Consider the following 23,107-nt stretch of genomic DNA (forward strand, 5'->3'; position numbering starts at 1 on the left):
GTCAAATCGGGTGCCTCGGCAGCAGCCGCCTGACCAATGGGAAGCCGGGTGGGCGGCGGAGCATCCCATATCAGCCCCCGGGAGGGGGCGGGAGCCGCTGCGACGCGGCGGGGCCGGCCGGACGTGGACTGGCCCGCTCTTCCCGGCTCTTCCCCGCCGACCTCGACGTCTTTCCGGCGCGCGCAGCCATGTGGAGCCGCTGGAAGCTGCTGGACCTGGGCCGCCGGTGAGCGCGCCGCCCGGCCTGGCTGGGGGCGAGTGGGGGGAGCAGCCGCGCGGCCCGGGGCCGGGCCTCGGGGTCCGGAGCCGCCGCGGCCCCGCAGAACCCGGGGCCTCCGGGATGCCGCTGCGCCGGCCCCCTGCAGGGGCCCTGCGTGCCAGCGGCCCTGTGCCTCGGTTTACCCATCTGCCCAGAGAAGGGGTTGGGCCGGGCCGGCCATCCGGCTCTCTTCCAGTGTCACCCCATAGGAGCAGTTATGATTCCCATTTTTTTAGGTTTTTTTCTTTTTGCGAGGCAATGGGGTTAAGCGGCTCGCCCAAGGCCACCCAGCTAGGTCATTGTTAAGTGTCTGAGGTCGGATTTGAACTCGGGTCCTCCTGATTCCAGGGCCGGTGCTCTAGCCACAGCTGCCCCTCGTTTTTTTTTAGGTTTTTGCAGGGCAATAGGGTTAAGTGGCTCGCCCAAGGCCACCCAGCTAGGTCATTATTAAGTGTCTGAGACCGGATTTATTTTATTCTATTTTTAGATTTTTGCAGGGCAATAGGGTTAAGTGGCTCGCCCAAGGCCACCCAGCTAGGTCATTATTAAGAGTCTGAGACCGGATTTATTTTATTTTATTTTTAGGTTTTTGCAGGGCAATAGGGTTAAGTGGCTCGCCCAAGGCCACCCAGCTAGGTCAGTATTAAATGTCTGAGGTCAAATTTGCCACCATCACCTCCAGCTCCACCAAGGGAAACATGAACTCCAGTTGGTGGTCATCTCCTCTTCCTCATGATTCCTGGCTGTTGGGTCAGGCCTTGTTATTAATGTAGATTACAATGAAGCAGTAATAAAGGATGCCGCTATTTCATAAGTATTAATGATATGTTTGATCCTATTAGGCAAATAATGATCTTTATAGAGCGCAGAGTTCTTAAATAACCTTCCCCTTCCAGGGTGAGAAGAGGACACCAAAGAGCCTAAATGACTAACTTAATTCTGTTCTTTCTAAAATTTATTATAAGGAAGATATGAGGAAAATTCTTTGTGTTACACAGAATTTCTAAGACATTTGAACATTCAGAGGATGGGGCTTGGAATTCGATTATTGAATCTTCTTAATCTCTCTGGACCTCATCTATAAAATTAGAGGGCAGTTCTTAACCCTAGGATCCATGGAGTCCTGGAGTCTGCATAGCTTTCACTGGAGTCCATGAACTTGGTTAGAAATATTTTGAGGATTGTAATTTGATATATTTGGTTTCATTTTTAACCACATTATTCTGTAAAAGGATTGAGCTAGACTTTACCAGGACTGTCAGAGGGGTCCATGAAGCAAAAGAAAGTTAAGAACTCTTGAACTAAATGATTCTAAGTCTATTTGCAGCTCCAGTTCCTATTATTTTTCCATAGAAAGTATAATGAATGTAAGTTAGACAACTTTATCACTGAGGAAGTTCAGAAAGGGGGCCACTTTCTTCTAACTTTTCTTTTAAAACACCCCCAGTCTTGGAGGAAGAGGTGGTCCTTTTCTATCCCAGTGCTTTTGATCTTATCCCCGTCTATCTGCTTCTCAAGCTTTTTCTTTCATGTTTGCCTCCTCTCTTTAATTTTCAACCTTTTCCTATGCACTAATTGCCTAGAGTTCCCCTATTCTCAAAGAAACTTCACTTTAACCACTTGTTCCACTCAGGTTTTTCACATTCTTTGACAGCTAAACTCCAAAGAAAAAATGAAAACTATTCCCACTCCTTGTCTCTATTTTCTCATCTCTAATTAACATCAGTTTGACTTTCAACCTTATCACTCCTTTGAAAGTGTGTTTTCCTAGATTACTGATGATCAAATTTCTATGACTTTTCTTCTAGTAAAGACTTTTCTTCTTAATCCTAATTTATCTTTCTGTAGCATTTGACACCTTTTTTTTGTACTCTTTCTTCATTGAAACACTCTTTTTTTTTGGATTTTCCAGTATTGCTCTCTCCTGATATTTCTATCTCCCTTCCCCTTTTCAGTCTGCTTTGATGGCCTACCCTTTATTCATTATTCATTGGCTTCTGAAGAATCTATCCCTGATTGATTGGATTCAGAAATGGTTGGATAAACATAATTCCTAATGGTTCATTTTCAACATGGGATAGCTTCTCATAACTTCAACATGGGATCTGTGTGTAGCCCTCTACTATTTAAGTCTTGATACATAAATGTCATGCCCATTACATTTATAGATGAAACTGAAGTGTAGAGGATTACTAAAGTAATTACAAAGGATCCAAAATGATCTTGCCAGGCTAGAGCATTATTAAATGAGATGAAATTTGGTAGGCATAATGAATACAAAAATCTTGTACTTGGGTTCAAAATCAGTTTCACAAGTTTAAGATGAGGGAGACATGGTGAAGCAATAATTCTTTAAAAGATCTTTTCAGTGAGAGGCAGCCCTTTGTTGAGGCAGACAAAAACACATGCACAAAAAAAGGACAAACTTTGATGTATTGAAAGGCAAAGTTCCCAGGAATCTGGAGATGGTAGTTAGTTTGATGGACCTTTAATTCACATGATATGAACATTGGAGAATGAAATGGCTGTCTTCATGTATTTGAAGGATTGTCATATAGAGTGAAGATTAGACGGCTTCACTTGGGCCCCAGAGGGGAGAACCAAGAACCATGATATAAGTTAAAGAGACAAATTTAGATTGATGTCAGGAAAAACTCCCTCATAACTAAAGGTGTCTGCGAATGTAATGAACTTCCTAGAAAAGTAACTTTCCCCTACATGGAGATCTTCAAAAAGGACATGAATCCCCTTCTAGTTGGGTATATTAGAGTGGGGATTCTTTTTTGTGAATGGAGTGAGCCACTCTGATTATCGTTCTACAATTTGAACTTAGGGTGGTCTTTTGATTTAGCCACATCCCACTGTCCTAGTGATGCTGGCAAGGGTGGCTATTTCTAAGTCTCCCCAATTGTTGCTGATGAGTTTTTAGTTCCATACTTTGTCTTAGTTGCTTATGCAAGATGTCATCATTAACATGTTATCAGCTTGTCTTCAGTCCTTGTTTTGGAGCAAAAATTAACTTCACACAGGCTCTTGTAATCCTTGGGTTTATATCTGCTCTCTTTCTTGGCAATAGCTTTTAGTTTTTTTAATTATTGTATTTCTGCCTGTCCATCTTTCTTTAATTTACCCTAATTCTCATATAACCAGTCATAAATCTGTAGAATATCATCCTTAAAGAAGAACCTTTGTAGCTTTCTTTAATCCACTAGGAATATTACTGCATGGATTTTGATCACCTTTAGCCACCTTCATAATATATTATGCAGCTGTTTAATATATCCTCTCCCATTTATCCTCACTTCTCTTCATTGGTAGAATAACATCTTCTAGGAGGCCGTTTTATTACGTATGTTACCTTTTTTTGTAGTAAATGGTCTCTTTGTATCTAATTGACTACTCCAAAGCCCTTTCAAGCCCCATGATTCTAAAATTTGCTAATCTGGTACAAAGTTGATCGTAGTGTGTTTTGTTAACATATCCAAAGTCATAAATTGGAGATTTAGTTTGACTCATTTTGAAACTTTAAGTTTCCAGATGCTAGTTGGGAATTGAATTATGTGAAAAAATTATTATGCTACAAAGAGATGAGGAGAACATTAGTTAAATGAAACCTTGGAAAAAATTTTCCTTTTATAAAATTAAATATGTATTATTTTCAGAAGTTGCATTCAAAGGGATTAAAGATTTTTCAGTACTTTTTTTTAATGTTTTAAAATGTTTAGTTTGGGGGGTGGGGTCGCTAGGTGGTGCAGTGGATAAAGCACCAGCCCTGGAGTCAGGAGGACCTTAGTTCAAATGTGACCTCAGACAATAATTACCTAGCTGGGTGACCTTGGACAAGCCACTTAACCCCATTGCCTTGCAAAAAAAACTAAAAAAAAGTTTAATTTTTTTAAAGTGCTTTAAATGTTTTAATGTATTAAAATTTTAACTGATAAGGACTTTTATACAACCATTATGAAAATATGATGGGAAAAAATAAGACTCAACATAGAAAAACTTTAATAGAAGATAGAATTTCTAGATTTGTGAATAAGGGGATCAATTTAAATTAGCACCTTTGTTAACTCTTTGACTAAACTATTCACAATCATTGAAACTTGTTATACCTATATAACTTTTCTTCAAAACAACTTAATTTTATTTGATTTTATGTTTCTTATATATAGATTTGTAAATTACAAGCCATGGAGGTGGAGGAGTAGTGGAGCTTGTGATCGAGCTTTAGAGTATAAAGTAGGTGACAAAATCCATGGATTCACCATAGATCAGGTATGCTCTTTGTTTTGATATTTCTGTGACATATATTGTTTAAGTATAGTAGAATTAATAATATAATTGCAATTTGTGAATAAGATGATAGGTCTTTTCCCTTCTCCAAATATAGTACTGACAACCTCAATTTACTCTACTTGGTATTGCTTTCCTACATACTCTTTAGCAGATTAAGACATCAATTGATGCAAAAACTTTTACTGTGAAATAAAAATTTTCATCCTTTCTCTTTTTTTCTATGAATCAAATAAAATATACTATGTCAATTTGATGCAACTTGTTTCTTGAGGGTATTTTAAATTTTTGTCTGGATAGTGTTAAATTTTAGGAAAATAAAATTTAAAACAAATTTTAATTTGAAAAAGTAAAAGTAATAACTCATGAAAGATATTAAATATCCAAGCTGCTTAAATATAGGTACATTTTTCGTAGTGTTTTCATACCTTTAGAATTTTGAAACCACAGAGAAATTAATAGATACAAATTATACTGGGATAGTGTAACAGATCTTTTAGTCATGGAAAATCATTATTTTTAAGTTAGTTCCACAGTATTATCTAATATAAAATAGCTTAAACTATTACTTGCTTCAGTTTTAAAAAATCATATTTGAACTTTGTTAGGTGTTATAATTAAAATGTTAATTATATATTTCTTTTTAATGCAGATAACACCTATTCCTGATCTGTTCTTAGTTGCCATGAAGCTCAGTCATGACAGCACAGGTGCTAAATATTTCCATGTAGCTAGAGAGGATGCCAATAATTTATTTAGGTAAGCTGTAAAATGTCAGCATGTGTGTTTGTATATGTATATAAGTGTGTGTTCTTGAGATGTTTTTCCCCTTGAAACAGTAACTTCATTTGTAGAAAATTTAATATATTTTTAAAAATTTCCTTATTAGCTATCATGTTCCATAAATAAAATGCTTTTCCATTAGATTATAAGCTCCCTGAAAGTCAAAACAGTTCTTTATTTATCTTTGTGTTTCCCTTAATAGTTAGTATGTTGCTTTTTTTATATAGTGTTCAAGAAATATGTGCTGTTTGAAATCAATTGGACTGAATGATGAAAAAATAATAAGATAAATTTCTTTTGAATTACTTTAAAATTTTTACTATAATTTGAGGAAATATATTAAAGTTTTTTTTTGGGGGGGGGGTTGTCCCTCTTAGTGTGCAGTTCCGTACTACTCCAATGGATAGTTCAGGTGTTCCACATGTTCTTGAGCATACTGTTCTTTGTGGCTCTAAGAAGTATCCCTGCAGAGATCCTTTCTTCAAAATGCTAAACAGATCATTAGCCACTTTTATGAATGCATTTACTGGTGAGTGCAATATATCTTTTGAGATTATCACATTTTTTTCAATTGCTGAAATGGAATTGACTTTGAAGATAAACCCATAGAAGTTGGTTCTTCTCTTCTAAGCTCTTACCTTCACTATTAGAAGTTTATAATTAGGTGGATATAAAAGGTTTTAATGAGCTTGGAATGCTGGGGTAATGGGAGGTCGTTTGTAGATTCAGTCTTATTATAGTCATTAGATATTAATGCCTCGGGGCAGCTAGGTGGCATAGTGGATAAAGCACCGGCCTTGGAGTCAGGAGTACCTGGGTTCAAATCCGGTCTCAGACACTTAATAATAACCTAGCTGTGTGGCCTTGGGCAAGCCACTTAACCCTGTTTGCCTTGCAAAAACCTAAAAAACAAAACAAAATAGATATTAATGCCTATGATGGAATTATGGAACCAAGGTTTCAAAGTCCCAGAGACTTAGCCATGACTTTCACTAGGAAATTTGAAAATATTTTATTTTTAATAAACAACTTAAAATTCAAAATGTTTAAAGATATTTTTTCTAATGAATTAAAAAAGGCAAACTAAAATATTTTTTCAGTAATATCTTTTTCCCCCCTCAACTTTGACTTTACTATTAGAATATTAAATAGTTTTATTAGAGCCATATCACTTATTTTTGTCATTCAGGAAAGACAAAAGAAAAGATAGGAATGCTGTGAGTTGACCACCAAATGGACTTTTATCAAAGAACCATGTGATCCTGGATAGTACCTCACAATTTCTCCAAAGAAATTTGAGGTATATATAGCAGAGATAGAACTAAAAACATTGGACTCTCCTTTATATAGCAGAGCAGCATCACTTCGACTTAAGCATTTCTTAATTATAAAATTGAAAATGTAAAATTGAATTCTTAGTTAAGTGGTAGACCTAAAGGAAAAATTGAAATTGAAAACTTATAATTTTTGTAGGGATTTTTGTTGTAACAAAAAAAAAATCTTTCTTTTTCATTTGTACCCAGCTAGTGATTACACATTATATCCATTTTCAACACAAAATTCTAAGGATTTTCAGAATCTTCTCTCAGTATATCTGGATGCAGTCTTCTTTCCATGTTTGAGGGAACTGGACTTCTGGTATGTAGTACTTGACCATATTGGTTATAAATGGTACCTGTTGAAATTAGTGATCTTATAACTATTTATCATTTAGGCAAGAAGGCTGGAGACTAGAACATGAAAATCCAAGTGACCCCCAATCACGCCTTGTCTTTAAAGGAGTTGTTTTTAATGAAATGAAAGGAGCATTTGTAAGTTTTTCCTTTATAATTTATATTAAAAGGGTTGCCCTAGCTATTTGAATAAGACAGATGTATTTGGTTCTGATATGAAAATTATTGCCTAGTTTTTATTCTTTTTTTTCTGTTGAAGATCTTCTCCTTAAATAACTTTATACATTAATAGGTGGTGAAAATATGGTGCAGTAGAAACATTACATTGCTTATGGCAAGTTTTATTTTTTCCCCTCTTGAAAAAACAAAGAAGAAAGAAAACACTTTTGGCTATGGGGATCAGTGGAGATTACATGAAAGATATACAGAGCCATAATAGGTGGAAGAGAACATTCGAAGACTAGAGAGTGATATGAATGAAGGTACAGTTGTAAGAGATTTGGGAATAATTAATAGGTTTTTTTTTGATTATAGTATAAAGTATGTGGAGAGAGGCCTCATGAGCTAATGTTGGAAAGGAATCTTAGAGGGACATAAAAGAGACCAAAAGAATATGGACTTTTTAAGAAAGGAATTGGGAAGCAACTGAATTTTTTGATCAGTAGAGATCAGTCAGCTCAAATCTATACTCTGAGAGTATCCATATAGTACCATTGGGTTTAGAATTGGAAAAGGTCTTAGAAATCATTTATTCTAAGCCAAGAGAGATTGAGAAACTTAATTAAGGTCATGTTGATAGTAAGCAGCAAGGCTAATGCTAAGCAAGCTCAGTGCTTTATCAATGATTCTTCCAGTATGCTATGTAGAGGGAGAGTTGGGGGAAAGTAGTATCAGATAGGATGCTTGTGCCCTAGGGTAAGCAGTGAAGTTATTAACTTTGTTAGTAGTCATGAGAATAGAAAAGGGGATAGTGATATCACATTGTGGAGGACTCTTAGACCTTCCCAACTTATTGTAAGTATGACAAGGAGAGACAGACGACACACAAAAATCAATGTGAGATGTCAAGCTGGTGTGACTAGGAGAGTGATGATGCTGTTATGAGTAATAGGGAAATCAGAAGGAAGTGAGGCTTTGAGGAGAATGATGATGATGAAGAATTAGACTGGGACCTGGATTTGAGGAGCTGGCAAGATCTCAAAATAGGCAGCTTGACTTCTTTCAAATATATGTAGTAGTTGCTTTTAAAATTGATGACATTTTAAAAGGGTTACAGAATTTATCATTCTTTTTATCAAATTTTTTTTCAATCAACAAATACTATTAGTGCATTGTCTGTTGTATGGAGGTTCTTTTAATTTCTTTTTTTATGCTAAACCAAAGTGCACCTAAAAGACTGGAACCATTGATAAATGGATTGAAGGCAAGGTAAAAAGAATTAGACATAAAACTGAAGTAACTGAGGGGCGGCTAGGTGGTGTAGTGGATAAAGCACCAGCCTTGGAGTCAGGAGTACCTGGGTTCAAATCTGGTCTCAGACACTTAACAATGACCTAGCTGTGTGGCCTTGGGCAAGCCACTTAACCCCATTTGCCTTGCAAAAAACCTAAAAAAAAAAAAAATTAAAAACTGAAGTAACTGATAAGGGAGGAATGTATTAAGAATGGAAGTGGTCAACTATGTCCTATATTTGTCCTAGAGGTTCAGAAAATGCCATTAGATTAGAGTCATTGGTATCTTTTGCTTTTCATTTTTCAGGTGTGGTTGATGGATTCTTTTTTTTTTAATATTTTTTATTTATTTAAGGCAATGGGGTTAAGCGACTTGCCAGGGTCACACAGCAAGGCAATTATTAAGTGTCTGAGCTCGGATCCTCCTGATTTCAGAGCTGGTTTTCTATCCACTGTGCCACCTAGCTGCCCCCAGTTGATGGGTTCTTAAATCTACTTTCTTATAATGATATAGTCTTACCTCCATCTTGCAGGAGTGTTTTATTTGTCTATTACTCTTGTTCTCTAGCTTCTATTTCAGTTAATTTTTCTTGCCTGATCACTGAAACTGTATGCTATATATTTTATTTATATACATACATAAATATAAATAAATCTATATACACACACATATTTACTCAGAATAGATTTTTATTTTAACAAATGCCACGACATACTATTTGTTTGTTATGCTAAATTGTAATTTTTATGTTTTCATTTCAAGACAGACAATGAAAGGATATTCTCGCAGTCTCTTCAAAACCAACTCCTTCCTGATCACACTTACTCAGTTGTGTCTGGTGGTAGTCCATTAAGCATTCCGGATCTTTCATGGGAACAACTTAAACAATTCCATGCTACTCATTACCATCCAAGTAATGCTAGGTAATAGTCTATCCTTTAGTTCTTGGAATTGTTATTGTTTTTTATTTTTTTTCTTTTAATTTAGTTTATAGATGCTTATGTAGTTACAATTTAGTGAGAGAACACATTCTTATGGAATTACACAAAAATGAATGATGCCCTATTTTTTTTTTATTTCTTTTGGTCTTTTATAGGGTGCATAATAAAACACTACGTGAAAAAAGGATGTTCCTATTTTTCTTAAACTTTTCAGAGGGAATTACCTTAACTAATAAGTTTCTGCTCGATGATCATTAGTATATTCTGAGCCTAGATTCTTATTTATGCTTTTTTTTTATACTAAGAAACTTGAAAATAATGAATCTTGGACCTAAAGTGTGGTTTTTGAGAAGTTTCTTGATTTTAATGTTAAATGGCAATGTAAGATCTATTTAGATATGACAGCTGTTTTAGCACTGTTGATAATTTTTAAAAATAATTTAAATAAATAAATTTAATGTAAAGATTATTTAGTTGTTTTACTGTATGTGTAGTCTTTGACCATGGTAAATATTCTAAGGCAAAGAGAACTCTGTGTGTTTGTGTATGTGTGTACATTTACACACACACACACACACACACACACACACACACACCTGATGTGGAGCTTATGAACTTAAAAACTTTTGTTTAATGGAAAGCAATCTGGTTTCTATTCAGGATTGTTAATAATGACCTTCAATTTGGAGTTTAGATTTCTTGGGTGGGTGGGGGGTAACAGCTATTTTCCAGCAGAATTAAATAATCATGGAAATTACGAAGTATTGAAGTGTGTACATAAATTGATTTTTATTATATTACCAGTTTTAAATTTAACCTTATATTTATTTGAGAGCTATGAATTATATGTCAAATTGTAAAAAACAAAAACAAATCACTATTTAACTCTAGGTGGTCTAAATAACTCTTCTTTCTGAAATATTCAGGTTCTTTACTTATGGTAACCTACCATTAGAACAGCATTTGCGGCAAATTCAGGAAGAAGCTCTAAATAAATTTCAGAGAACTGAACCTAATACTGCAGTGCCAGCCCAGAAGCTTTGGGATACACCTGTAAGTATTTGATATATAATGTATTATTGCCACTTCAGTTATCTATACTGATTAAGATTAACCTCTCATTTTTATGATGAGTTAAAAAAAAGCCACATGTATTTTTTTTAAGGTTACATTATCCTAAAGAGAAAATCAAAAAATTATTTAAGAAGAAATCATAAAGAAGGGTATCTTTTATTGAAAGGCATTTTATTGATATTTATTACTTGTGTTACTCTAAAGTAGAGGTAGAGAACTTTTTTCTGCCAATGGTCATTTGAATATTTTATAACATTCACAGACCATACAAAATTATCAGCTTAAAAATTAATTTGCTTTATTTGGTGAAACATTTAACTCACCCCTAAAACGCTCCCAGATTTATTGAAGTCAGATTGCCACCTGTAGTTGCTATGGCAGTGTATATGGCATAGCATAAGACAAATGATTTTACAGACCAGACATTCCCCATTTCCACTCTAATTTAAATTTTTATTTCTTAAAATATTACTGTATTTTCAGAGGGAATACCATGTGACTTGTGGTCCAGATAAATTTGCAACAGATCCAACTAAACAAACAACCATTGGTGTCAGTTTCCTTTTGCCGGAGTAAGTATACTAGGTACTAAGTTGTGTTTTTTAGAAATTTAGAAAGTTTAAGAAAAATAGATGTATAAAGAATTTTGGTTTTGCCTACAAATTAAGTTTTAATTTGTAATATGTAACATTAAGGAACTTTTCATATTTTAATTTGTGGAAAAAAGCAATGTTAACAGTAAAGTATATTTTAGAAACTTATACTTAGGGTGATTAAGAACAAGAAAATTAGAAAATAGCTGATGCTGTCAAAAAGATGTACATTAATTTCACTTTCATAGTACATCTGTAAAGTGGTCATCAGAAAGAAGAGGCACAATGCTTGTTCTAGAGGAAAGGTGGGAAAATAATTTTACTGGGCCTGTATAGAAGTTGGTGCTCCATTTTGCAAATTTTATGAATGGTGGAAGTCACAAAAAAAAAACCCAGGACCATGGATCTAGAGCTGAGAAGGTTATCTCATCCAACTCTCTCATTTTACATAGGAATAAATATTGTAGCTCATTGCTAAATTTTCTTATCAATTCAGTATTACAGATATATTTGAATCCTTCACCCTGAGTCTTTTGTCCTCACTACTGATTGATGGACCTAATTCTCCATTTTATAAAGCATTGATTGAGTCTGGTCTTGGCACAGACTTTTCTCCAGACGTTGGGTGAGTGATACTATTGTATTATTTTTTTTAATTAATAAAAATCAATTTTCTCTTCCTCTCCTCTCCTCTACATCCCATTTGAAATAAATGAAAAAAATTAGACCCTTTTAAGTATGTGTTTGCATAAAGCTAAAGAAATTCCTTCCTGGGCAGCTAGATGGCGCAGTGGATAAAGCACTGGCCCTGGAGTCAGGAGTACCTGGGTTCAAATCCAGTCTCAGACACTTAATAATTACCTAGCTGTGTGGCCTTGGGCAAGCCACTTAACCCCGTTCGACTTGCCAAAAATAAATAAATAAATAAACAAATAAACAAACAAACAAATAAATAAATAAATAAAAATGAGAAAGAAATTCCTTCATTGGCCATGTCCAAAGAATACGTGGCACTTACAGCTCTCTTTAGAGTTGAGTAGCATGCTTAATCCTCAGTTCCCTGGAAGTATAGGTTGGCCATTGCATTGATCAAAGTCCTTAAGTCTTTCAACAATATCATTTTTGTAATATAATCATCATATTAATTGTTCTTGTTCTGTTCGCTTCACTGTATTTGCATGCACATTTTCCTAGGTTTCACTGAAGCCATCCCTTTCGTTTGTTGTTGCTTTTTGCTTATTTATTTATTTGCTTATTTATTTATTTTCCAATTACATGCAAAATAGTTTTCAGTATTCATCCCTTTTGCAAGGTCTTGAGTTACATATTTTTTGACCACCCTCCTTTTCCTCCCTCTTCGCCATGGCAGGAAGCATTGCCTTAAATAATAAAATTTAAAAAACTATCACTTTAATTGAGCCATGAAGTATTTAGAAGTTTTAAGGTTTGAGCAATTTTTGTAGTTTTTTAAAAATATTAATATAAAATATTAATATGTCAGTTCTGAAAGTTACCATTCATAAAAACTGTTCAAATTCTGACATTTTCACCATGTTTGTATTTCAGGTATAATGGCCATACAAGGGAGGCCTTCTTCAGTGTGGGCCTTCAGGGGATTTCTGACACACACATAGAAATGGTCAAAGAGATTATTAATAAAACGATTGATGAAATTATTGAGTAAGTAAGAATGAATTGTTAAGAATTTTGAACAAGTATTCTGCAGGTACATAGTTTAAAAAGTTCTAACCATTGATCCCATTTAGTTTTTCATGAAAAAATGGTCTTTTTTTTTTCTTTTTTCACTTCTACTTCATCTAGTACATAACTGGTATTTAATGCATCCTTGTTCATCTTACGTATTATTATGACTCGGTTGATTATAATATTGGCAGTTAATTTGTTGTTATAATTATTAAAGACTTCATTTATTCTTCTTATGCTTTCATCTTTTAGGAAAGGGTTTGAAGATAATCGAGTTGAAGCTTTACTTCAAAAAATTGAAATCCAAATGAAACACCAGTCAACTAGTTTTGGACTTGCCCTGTCATCAGTATGTAATTACTTAATTTCTTTTCACCTAAAGTATAAAAACAAAGTGTCAAATATTTATAGAAATATTTAATTACTTATCCTTGTATTGTCTTGCATTGTCCACACTAAAGTATTTTGCCTGCATTCCTTATTTAACCATTTCCAGGAAAAATTCTCCTATATAATCACAAGTGGCTCTTTGAGGTGCTTTTTATGTTTTTTTCTAAGAAGTAAATTTTTATATTTAATACAGGAAATGGGCATTTCAATTGATTTTTATGTCATTTCTTAGATTTTTAAAAGTAAAGTTTGCTATTTTTTAGGCAATGCTTTAGTGTACACCACTCTAGCTAGATATATCATTTTCATATTGTAATGGCATGAAAATAGTATTTATTAGAGTGGAAGCTTTACTAAGTGTTACCAAGCTGAAAAGGCTTCATGTTCAGATTATATCTCTTAACCTTGGAGCCTGCTCATATTAGAGAAGCTTATCACCAAAAAGTTACCTTTCAAGGGACAAGATCTTTTGGGACTTAAAAGCCAGGCATGGAATGATTGTAGTCTTCACTGTTATATTGGTTTATCAGTGAAATTATTGTCCCTTAAGGAATGGAATTTAAAATATTACTAAAAGGAGTTATCCTGCAGTACGTTTCTACTTGCCATCCTTTTCTTTTGAATACATACAAACCAATGCCCCTAAATAATAGATCATAATATACTAGGACATCTTGAAACCAAACTTGGGGAGCTTTTCGGCATTTCTGGTTCCTGGTGGAAAATGTGAACAGAAGCAAACAGCTGGCTGTTACTGTCCCAACTTAGACTGGGCGTTTGCTGTCAGTCTCTCATACACAAACTCCTGCCTATTGGATCTCATATCTGAAAGGGAAGAGTAATGCTGACATACTCCAACACTCTAGCAGGATCGTTTTTGGTAACTACATATACATTGTATGCCCAATGAAAATTCTCTCTTGTAGTATATAGCTTCCTGCTGGAATCATGAAGGGGATCCTATTGAGCTTTTAAATCTAGGAGGTCAAGTGACTCGATTCAGGAAATGCCTGAAGGAAAATCCAAAATTTCTACAAGAAAAAGTCAAACAATATTTTAAGGTAAGAAGAAGGAAGAAATTGTATTCATGTATTCACAATAACCTAGGAAAAACTAGGAGAAGAATTTGGATTTTTTATAGAGAAAATCATGGGTTAGAGGGATGAATCAAAGCTGTTATGCATGGCTTATTGGTATTATCATGTAAACTGATTTCTTTTAGACTAGATTTCATCATTGTACTCCACTGTTTAATGTCAGCAATTCAGCTGTAATTTAAAGAAATGTCTGGGACATAGATTAAGTGGCCTGCTAATAGTCACACACTAGTGCATGCATGATGTATAATGTAGGACTGGATCCCATTCTATGTGATGAAAAAGCATCCATTAGACTTAGATCATATCATGCTGCTTCCTCAGTATATAGTAAGTGAGCATTTGTACTCATTATATACCTCCCAATAGGAAGGAAAAAATTGGAATGCGTCTCTACTTAAGCGAAATATTTCATTTTATGTCAAGTTTTAGGACACATATTGCAAGTATAGTTTTCACTGTTGGTTTAAACACAAAAATTGACTTTAATTTTACCATGCTTAGCGGCACTAGGTGGTTCAGTGAATAGAGCACCAGCTTTGGAGACAGGACCTAAGTTCAAATCCAGTCTCAGATACTTAACACTTACTATGTGACCCTAAACAAGTCACTTAGCCCCAATTGCCTCACCAGTAAAACCCAAAACAAAAAAAAATAAATTTTAACACACTTGACTAAAAATGACTGAACCTCTTCTCACAAAGCCCTTTGTAATAAGAAACTCTCCTATCTTCCTTCCTCCTTCCCTCTTCACCCAACCATCAGCAAATTCATTTTCTCTGGGATAGTTGATTTTTTTTTTTTGCTTCACTTGTATATGTGCTGAATAATAATTGCAAAAGTTTCTACTTGTGCTACCTTTTTTTTTTTGCAAGACAGTGGGGTTAAGTGACTTGCCCAAGGTCACAGAGCTAGGTAATTATTAAGTGTCTGAGGCAGGTCCTCCTGACTTCAGGGCCAGTGCTCTATTTACTGTGCCATATAGCTGCTCCCTTTACATTACATTTTTTTTGTTTTGTTTTGTTTTTAGGTTTTTGCAAGGCAAACAGGGTTAAGTGGTTTGCCCAAGGCCACACAGCTAGGTAATTATTAAGTGTCTGAGGCCGGATTTGAACCCAGGTACTCCTGACTCCAGGGCCAGTGCTTTATCCACTACGCCACCTAGCCGCTTTACATTACATTTTAAGTAATGCAATAAATGTGTGAATTTTTTTTTTATTAATTACCTAGAGTAGGACGGCTAGATGGCACAGTGGATAAAGCACTGGCCCTGGAGTCAGGAGTACCTGGGTTCAAATCCGGCCTCAGACACTTAATAATTACCTAGCTGTGTGGCCTTGGGCAAGCCACTTAACCCCATTGCCTAGCAAAAAACCTAAAAAAAAAAAATTACCTAGAGTGAATAAATGTTTGGTTGGGTTTTAGTCCATGTTCTACTTAATTTTTATTTCAGGATAAACAAGTAATTAGAAAGGTAATTTGAATAGCTATATGTTTGTGCACAGAATAGATTTTTATTAGTAAAGCAAATAGAACTAAAACCAATTACCTGGATGATTTTGGAAAAACCTTTTTTCTCTTAGTTATTGAAATTATTAAGCACAGTTCTTTATTTTGTTTGGTGAGAGTTGACCTGTGAATACTGCTTGCATTTTCTGTATCAGTGATAACTTTGGATCACAAAGGGAAAAAAAAAAATCAGTGTGGTAATTTTTAATATTGTCTTGATTTATTTTGCTGGGTTTTTTTATTATAGAATAACCAACACAGGTTGACTTTATCTATGAATCCAGATGAAAAATATTATGAGAAACAAGCACAAATGGAATCAGAAAAATTAAAAGAAAAGATTGATTGTCTCTCTATGGAAGACAAGCGACACATATATGAAAAAGGTTAGAAGTTTTGTTTGGGTTCTTAAATGGAGAGGACATCCTTTTTAAATAGGATCTTGTAACGTTCTTTGATGTGAACCTGTGATACTGGCAAAGTTAATGAAGATTCCAATCAATCATGTATTTACTGGTACCTATTATTATAAGTTATGGTGTCAGGCTTTTTGAGCAATACAAAAACATGTGAGAAATCGCAAAGAAGAATTATAGGACTTAGTTGGTATGGGGTGGATCAAGGGGAGGGAAAAATAAAACTATGCAGTTTTTAGCTAGGGAGATTAGTGAAATAGTTTCACCATTAAAAGTGGGTGGAATGTGAGTTTAGGAGAGGAGAGATTAGTTTTATATCTTTTAACTTGGAAGTGACATTTCTAATAAATGTACTGTTTAATTTTTAACATTTGCCTTTTCCTACCTTTTACTTTTATAAGGGAATTCTTGCGCACACGCACATATGTGTGTGTGCATGTGTGTACGTATATGCATGTGTCAATATGTCTTTGTCAGAAAACAATTTTCTAGGGTTGACATAATTATGATCCTTGATGTGTCTGTTATCCCATCACTGTGGATATTTCCAACAGTGTCAAGATTACAACCTAACAGTGTCTTAATTTTTTTTTATTTCTACTTTTTTACTATTTGGGAAATCATGGGAAATATTACTGATATCAGTTAGTGGTCTAATCCCACAATGTTATATACATTATCATAGTTCTTTTTAACTTTGTTAATATTAAATCAGCATTCAGATTGCATTTGAGTTGGTGAAACATTCCAATAATGTTTATTTTCCAATAATTTCATAAATTACAAAATTATTAAGAATTTTTATCTTTTGTAAAAAAAAGTTTAATTGAAAACTTAATTTTGATCAACACAAACACCTAAATTTATTTAGGTAGCCATTTAGTTAAAATCCTTAATACCACTAAACAAAATACAATTTTACCCCCAGATCTTTAACAATCAAGTTCTCCCCTCTCCCCCAACATAACAAGTACATATAACAAGTCAACATTGGCCTTGTCTAAGAATGCAATTGATAATCTCTCTGCCATAGGCTAAAAAAAGTATCTTTCGTCCTTAAGCATTTCAAATTGTGATTGGTTGCTATTTTGGACAAAATTCTGAGGACTTTTGGTATTATTTCCTCTCAACTTATTATTTTGATCACATAAATTGTTTTCTTGGTTATGTTAACTTTATTCTGCAATTATAAGTCTCATCTATAAAACAGGAATAAGAATAACACCTGTCTCCCAGAATTGTTGTCAGGATCAAGTGAAATAATTGTGAAATACTTAACAGTTTCTGGCATGTTGAAAGTGCTATATAAGTGTTATCTGTTCAAGTAGTAGGCTTGTTCATTTCGCCTAGTTAAGGGAAGATTCAGAAGAATATGTGGTTTAATTAAAGATAATAAAGAGAGGTAGAATGTAGGAATAAGAGAAAAAATACTAGGTGAGGCAGTCCCTTGGCACATTTCTCCTGTAAAGTACAGGGGCGGGGCAGCTAGGTGGCACAGTGGATAGAGCACTGGCCCTGGAGTCAAGAGTACCTGAGTTCAAATCTGACCTCAGATAATAATTACCTAGTTGTGTGGCCTTGGGCAAGCTACTTAACCCCATTTGCCTTACAAAAAAAAAATTAAAAAAATAAAGTACAAAGGGACAGATTAAGGAAGCTGTAAAATCCTACTCTATGTTTTGATCAGACCACATCTTGAATCCAAATTTTGTGAAGGATATTGACAACTATTTCTAAAGACAGGTGGGCCAAATATTGCAATGAACTCAAAACCATGCCACATATTCATCAACTGCAGATGACCTGGCATGGTTAATTTGGAAAAGTTGGTGGCAAACAATAGCTATATTTTAATGTTTGAAGGATTGTCATTGTGGGTCAGAGATTAGGTGATTTTCCTAGACCCTGTGTTGTAGAAAAGCATATTTGACTTCCTTACTAATTATGACTGTCAAAATAGAATGGACTACTTTAGGATGTTATGGAGGCACAATCTTTAGATACTCAGATGGAAGTTATGTAATCACTTACTACTTAATGGGATCCTGTTCAGACATGGGTTAAAGAAGGTGATCACAGAGGTCCCCTTCTCCCTCAGTTTCTGTGAATCCAAGATAGCTACTACTGTTAGCTTATCAAAAACTATTCACTTTAATTGTAGGGCATTTTATGATTTAGAAAACTTGAGAAAATAATTTCTTAAGCATGTTAATCAAAGTACTTAGAAATTCTACAGCATTCTTAAGGGAATCACCTTAAAAAATGAAGCTTTATAATGTTGAATTGCATCTGCATAGTTGTAGAATCAGTAAATAGGATTGTGTACATTTTAAAAATTGAAATAAAAAATCATTCATTTCTTTTTCTCTTTTAGGTTTAGAATTACAGGCTTCACAAAGTAAACCACAAGATGCTACCTGTCTACCTGCATTAAAAGTATCTGACATTGAGCCCAATTTACCCTTTACTGAGCTGGAGACAACACTGGCAGGTTATTATAACTTAAATGTGACTATTTTGGATAAAATTTTGGCTTCATTTTGCTTTCAAGTTGTATGAACAAAGAGAGACATAATGCTATTTTCTTTTTTGGTGGGGGGGGGGTTTGTAAGGCAATGGGGTTAAGTGACTTGCCCAAGATCACACAGCTAGATAATTATTTAGTGTCCAAGCTCAGATTTGAACTTAGGTCCTCCTGACTCCAAGGCCAGTGCTCTATCGACTGTGCCACCTAGCTGCCCCATGCTGTTTTCTCTTTAAGATTTTCAGGCTTCTGACCAGAGAATCAATCTTTATTTCTACTCTAGTTTTCTATTGTCATTAACAGCCATCCTTCTCCTGGAGCCTGTCTTCTTGCTTGCCTGCTCAGGCAGCACTTTGGGTTTGGTTTTCTTTGGAGTGGGCTTGGTGTGATTTAATTTCCTCTCTTTGAAATTAGTTAAGGATGTAAATCCTAGAATAGGATGTAGGACAAATTTTCAAGGGCAGTAGTTCAGCTCATGACCCTTTTGCCCAAACATATTTTTGACCTTGTTGTTATGGGAAGGAAGAGGTAGGCAGGCAAAAACCATATAAACTATACATGAGACCTGTAGTAATCAGTTGTCTTCCTGATGGTTCTTTAACACTTATTTGTGCCTACCCATGTAAGCCATTATTGGATTACTAATGCTATAAGACATGTGAAATGATTTGTAGGCATTTGTAGGTCCATTATAATGACAGAAAAGTACTGCATTTAAGGAAATTGTGACCTGGTTTGGTAATAAAGGTATAAATAAATATATAGTTCTATATAGATGTATATCTATATAGGTATATCTATTTTTTTATACTCATATATATGTGTGTGCATGGAGAGGGTGGGGAATAACAGAAAAGGGTAGCATATGCTACAGTTTTCAGTACAATGCTTGAGTTCAGAATCACCCTAAAGGATTGAACTCATTAAGGAAGGCTCCTTGAGCTAGGTCCAGAGGGAGGAGAGCAGAAATGGTGAAGCTTAGAGAATCTGAGTGAACTAGAGAACCAATAACCAGGTTTCCTAACTCCCAATCTAGTGTCCTTTTATTACATTTCCTCCTTTTCCCCAATGCTTAGATAAGCAGTAATTCATATTTTATTTCTACCCCTGCCCTAGACCTGAGGGAAGATATCTATGAGAGAGTTTAGCGAGTGGAATTAGAAGTTTTAAAGTATTGCTTCTGTCTCTATAATGGAATGAAAAATTAATTTAGACCTAGTTTGAATCCTGATTATTCAGTTTGTTAGCCATGTGATCTTGGTCAACTTCTCTGGGCAACACTTTCATCATGTGTAAAATGAATTGTTTTCATAAGATGACCTTTACAGTACCTTTCAGTTCTAGATCTTATTTTAAAAAAATGCTAGACAGACAGGTTGGACATTATAGTTTAAACAAAAATGTTGAGGCCCAGAATTCATAACTCTTATTCAGGGAATAGATCAAAGGATATAGACACCTTAAAAGTGGAGCAGCTAGGTGGCACAGTGGAGTCAGGAGGACCTGAGTTTAAATCAGTCTCAGACATTTAATTCTTACTTAGCTGTGTGGTCCTGGGCAAGTCACTGAACTCCATTGCCTTGCAAAAACAAAAACAAACAAAAAAGAACCCTTTTTAAAAGTTAGACTAAGCTTTAAATACTAAGCTAATACTTGGTACAAAATGGGGGGAAAAAACCATATAGAAAATTGTCGGTCTTGAAATTTAACTGAAAACAGTTTATCTGAGAATATATTCTGAAATTTATTAAGAATAAATTTTTAAAATCTTAAATATTTTGACAATTCATGTAAATTGTAGTTGCCTATATAAAGTGAATGAAATTGAGCTAAATTACAATAAATTTGATCATATATTTTTAATTGTTTACTACAAACAACATTAGCATTTTTAAATGTCAAAAAAATCATATACTTCTTAGTACTTGTTCTTGCAATTCCATACTAATTATAAATTACTTTATGTATCCTATAGCTGGTGAAATTCCTGTCCAATATTGTGCTCAGCCAACCAATGGTGTGGTATATTTCAGAGCCTTTTCTAGTCTAAATACACTTCCTGAGGAACTCAGGCCATATGTGCCTCTCTTCTGCAGTGTGCTTACAAAGTAAGATGTTTTTGTTATTTATTATGAGGCTAAAGATATGTAACACCAACACACATATAGATGGCACAGCGATAGAGCACTAGCCCTGGTGTCATAACACTTGAGTGTCACCTTGGGCAAATTACTTAATCTCTCTACCTGCATCAGTTTCCTCAGTTGTAAAAATGAATATAAAACAATTGTCTCCCAAAATTGTTGTGAGAATCCCATGAAATAATATATATTTAATAATATTTTCCCCAATTACATGTAAAAACAATTTTTAATATTTTTTCAGTTTGTGCCTTCTTCCTTCTTTTCCCCTCTCCTTGTAAGGAGTAGTCTTAATATAGGTTATATATGTGCAATCATATTAGTCCATATTAGTTATTTTGTATAAGGAACTAAAAATAAAAAAAGAAAGAAAGGAAGAAAAACAGAAAGATATGAAGGCAAAAAGGACAAAGAAGGAAGAAAGGAAATAAAAAATAATATACCTATCAGTTCTTTTTTCTGGAGGTGGGTAGCATTTTTCATCATGATTCCTTAGAAGTTCTCTTGGATCATTGTATTACAGAGATATCCAAGTCAATCATTGATTGTCATCATACAGTATTTTTGTTTCTGTAAGTCTATCCAGATTTTTCTGAAATCATTCTGCTTGTCATTTCTTATAGCACAATGATAGTCCATCACAACCATACACCACTGCTTGTTCATCTATTACCCAATTGATGAGCATTCTCTCAATTTCCAATTCTTAGTTCCCATAAAAAGAACTGCTCTAAATAGTTTTCTCTTTGGCCATAGTTCCAAATTAGTTCACGACTCCACTAATATTGCTTTAGTTTTCTCACATCCCCTCCAATATTTATCATATTCCTTTTTTTCATATTAACCAATCTACTAGGTATGAGGTGTGGTATCTTAGAATTGTTTTAAAGTGCATTTTTCTAATCCATTGTGATTTAGAACTTTTTTAATATAATTTTAGATAGCTTTGATCTCTTTGCTGAAGAATATACTTGTTTATATCCTTTTGAGTTAATTTTTCCTTTGTGATTTTTACTACTTTTGCTTATAATTCTTTTCATTGAATCTTATATTTTTAATTGTTTTTTAATTGATACATTTTTTGATACAATAGATTCTTCACAATTATTCTTTTAGCGCTCTGCTTTTGTTTAGGTTCCTTGATTTTTTTTTTTCCTGTGATAGGTTTTCTTCTATTTTGCAATTTGGGTTGTGATATTTGCAGTTTGGGTTGAGATAACCCTAGCAAGGATTTATAAATTGTTTGAAACTTAAATGCCCTAATATTGTGAGGGAGATAAACAAGGAAGTACTCCTGCTTCCAAGGCTAAACATAAATACACATTTATTGCTTAATCCTTTTTCTCCTTGACTGCCAAAACATTCAGTCATTTTAAATAGGTCTAAAGAAAATGATAAAAGACAAAAAAAACTAGAAGAATTGATTAGAATTAGATATGAACATATATTTTTAAAAGTTTTGATTTATTTACAGTACTGTTATCATTTAAATGAATATTTATGGAAACATATACACATATAATCTTTTAACTTTGATTTCTTTTTCCAGGGTATTAAGACATCTAATACTATAAAAATAATGGACACTTCATAGATACTTCATGTTGAAATATAAAGAATAGCTTCTTCAGGACAATGATTAATTGACTTAGAATATTGAACAGAATTTCATATCTACATATATATATTTTAAAACATGAACTTTAAATGAATACTTTATTAACAATATGGGTTGTGGCATTTTTAAATGAATCCTTTTTTATTAACAGGATGGGTTGTGGGATTTATGACTACAGAGAACAAGCTCAGCAAATAGAATTGAAAACAGGAGGCATGTCAGTCTCTCCACATGTGATTCCAGATGATTCAGATTTAGATATATATGAGCAGGTAAATAATATTTTGTCTTTTCTGTGATCACAAATACCGTTTAAAGGTCAATTTAAAGTGTTTTTTAATATTATTTAACTTTTTTTGTAGTTTGGCTAACATTGAATTTTATTTTCTCTTTTCAGGGTGTGCTTTTTTCATCTTTATGCTTGGATCGAAATCTATCAGATATGATGCATTTGTGGAGTGAAATATTTAACAAGTAACATGGTTTGATAATATGCACATATTGTTACCTTTTAGCTATTCAAGTCTAACTCTTGTAAATAAAGAGGATTTTAGTGAAGTGCTTAATCATTGATAATAAATTTTAAAGCATTTTCTAATTTGGACCAGATTATGACAAATTTTTGCATGATCTACAAAAG

General features: G+C 34.2%; 1 protein-coding gene across 3 annotated transcripts in view; it reads left to right on the plus strand.

The window, feature by feature from the left end:
* The first annotated feature begins 129 nt into the window (after positions 1-129).
* PITRM1 (pitrilysin metallopeptidase 1) overlaps positions 130-23,107 on the plus strand; it is a 39,428-nt gene continuing 16,450 nt past the window's right edge. For 2 of the 3 annotated variants that reach the window (XR_012470016.1, XM_074193208.1), the window contains exons 1-18: positions 130-226; positions 4,432-4,534; positions 5,205-5,311; positions 5,713-5,864; positions 6,859-6,973; positions 7,050-7,146; positions 9,223-9,383; positions 10,328-10,454; positions 10,959-11,047; positions 11,565-11,693; positions 12,635-12,748; positions 13,025-13,121; positions 14,089-14,223; positions 16,016-16,154; positions 18,559-18,675; positions 20,684-20,816; positions 22,619-22,739; positions 22,865-22,941. Coding sequence is in view for 2 of the 3 variants with exons in the window: in XM_074193208.1 (XP_074049309.1) it covers positions 189-226; positions 4,432-4,534; positions 5,205-5,311; positions 5,713-5,864; positions 6,859-6,973; positions 7,050-7,146; positions 9,223-9,383; positions 10,328-10,454; positions 10,959-11,047; positions 11,565-11,693; positions 12,635-12,748; positions 13,025-13,121; positions 14,089-14,223; positions 16,016-16,154; positions 18,559-18,675; positions 20,684-20,816; positions 22,619-22,739; positions 22,865-22,941 (2,051 nt within the window). In the remaining variant the exon portion in view is untranslated. The remainder of the gene's footprint in view (positions 227-4,431; positions 4,535-5,204; positions 5,312-5,712; positions 5,865-6,858; positions 6,974-7,049; positions 7,147-9,222; positions 9,384-10,327; positions 10,455-10,958; positions 11,048-11,564; positions 11,694-12,634; positions 12,749-13,024; positions 13,122-14,088; positions 14,224-16,015; positions 16,155-18,558; positions 18,676-20,683; positions 20,817-22,618; positions 22,740-22,864; positions 22,942-23,107) is intronic. The other variant, XM_074193209.1, reaches the window with a different exon arrangement.

Source organism: Macrotis lagotis, chromosome 7 (assembly GCF_037893015.1).
Source record: "Macrotis lagotis isolate mMagLag1 chromosome 7, bilby.v1.9.chrom.fasta, whole genome shotgun sequence".
In the NCBI taxonomy this organism is placed as follows: Eukaryota; Metazoa; Chordata; class Mammalia; order Peramelemorphia; family Peramelidae; genus Macrotis; species Macrotis lagotis.